The sequence below is a fragment of the Sphaeroforma arctica genome (assembly GCF_001186125.1).
Source record: "Sphaeroforma arctica JP610 unplaced genomic scaffold supercont1.7787, whole genome shotgun sequence".
NCBI lineage: Eukaryota > Ichthyosporea > Ichthyophonida > Sphaeroforma > Sphaeroforma arctica.
The window spans coordinates 1-1,358 of record NW_014032771.1 but is presented as its reverse complement, the minus strand read 5'-3'; the positions used below and the strand labels follow the sequence as shown (position 1 = coordinate 1,358).

Genomic DNA, 1,358 nt, shown 5'->3' with positions numbered 1-1,358 from the left:
CACACACACACACACACACACATCTATATATATATATATATATATATAGCATCTCTAAACCCTTGGGCATATCTACGAACAAACAACCCTACACTCTGAAACAAACCTACGAGCAAACAACCCTAAACCCTAAAAAGACCTATGAACAAACATCCTTAAATCCTTAAACAGACCTACGAACAAACACCCCTAAACCCCTAAAAATTCCTACGAACAAACACTTTTAAACCCTTAAACATACCTACAAGCAAACACCCCTAACCACTTAAACATACCTACGAACAACCATAAACCCTTAAACATATTCACGAACAAACACTCCTAAACTCATCAACATACCGCTACAGTACGGGCGTTGAGCTCTTCGTTCTTCTCTGCGATCTGTGAATTCTGCGCTGCGACATTCTCCAGTTCAACCTTGTGACTGGCAACAAGTGCCGCGGCAGCCGCCTGCAGGTCGGCGATGGTGGCCTGCTTCTCCGCCTGATAGTGTGTGAGTTTGATAGTTTATATAATGTGGGTTGGCTACTTTATATAGGGCAGTTTTCATAATTTGAGCTGGTTCGTATTTATAGTTTAGTTGATATAGGGTTATTCGTTAAAGTTTAATGGTTCATAATAGAACTGAAAGTTTGGTTTATATATATGGTTTTTATAGTTTGAGTCGGTTCTTATGTATATACAAGTACATTTATAATGCATAGAATCATATGAGTTGGCGTGGGATAAAAAAAGGGATGAGCCATAGTATTAAATACAATCTGAGATGCGTGGTCAGAAGCTCTAGGCACTGCCTTGATAGGCGCGCCCTAAACGGCTACCCAGGGTATATGTCAGTAGGTAGAAATCAGTCGACACCTGCATATTCATAACTATCTGCAGGTCAAGAACTTCACTGCAACACAGAGAACAGAAACAATACTTCAGGACTCTTTTCAACTAAACTCCAACTAAACCTTACAAACCCTAAAATCCTAATAACATGACGTGTTGCTCAACACATTCCGGTGTTATTCTGTTACTCCGCAAATACCTGTAAATTCTTGGCCTCCTCCAGTTCTGCCTTCACCACTGCCAATTCATGCGCCATTCTCTCCTTCTCTTCAGCGTCGTCTGTCTGGATCGTTTTTGTGACTTCACTGCAAAATAAAAGTACGTGGAAGGTTCATATGAGTTTGACGCTTATTTTTTCAGATACAAATTGGACAGCTTTTATCTATCTATCTATCTATCTACCTACATACCTACCTATATATGTATATAGATATATAGACACGTACATATATACATATACATATACATATACATATACATATACATATACACATACATACACACATACATACATACATATATAT

The 1,358-nt window shown here is 38.5% G+C and overlaps 1 protein-coding gene across 1 annotated transcript; it reads right to left on the bottom strand.

The window, feature by feature from the left end:
- Window positions 1-339: 339 nt before the first annotated feature.
- On the bottom strand, window positions 340-1,141 carry SARC_16303 (hypothetical protein; the record flags this gene model as incomplete). The annotated part of the gene is made up of 2 exons (XM_014289587.1): window positions 1,034-1,141; window positions 340-483 (listed from the first exon to the last, which is right to left on the bottom strand). Coding segments are annotated over exons 1-2 (201 nt in total), but the record flags the coding sequence as incomplete, so codon positions are not given.
- Window positions 1,142-1,358: the final 217 nt, after the last annotated feature.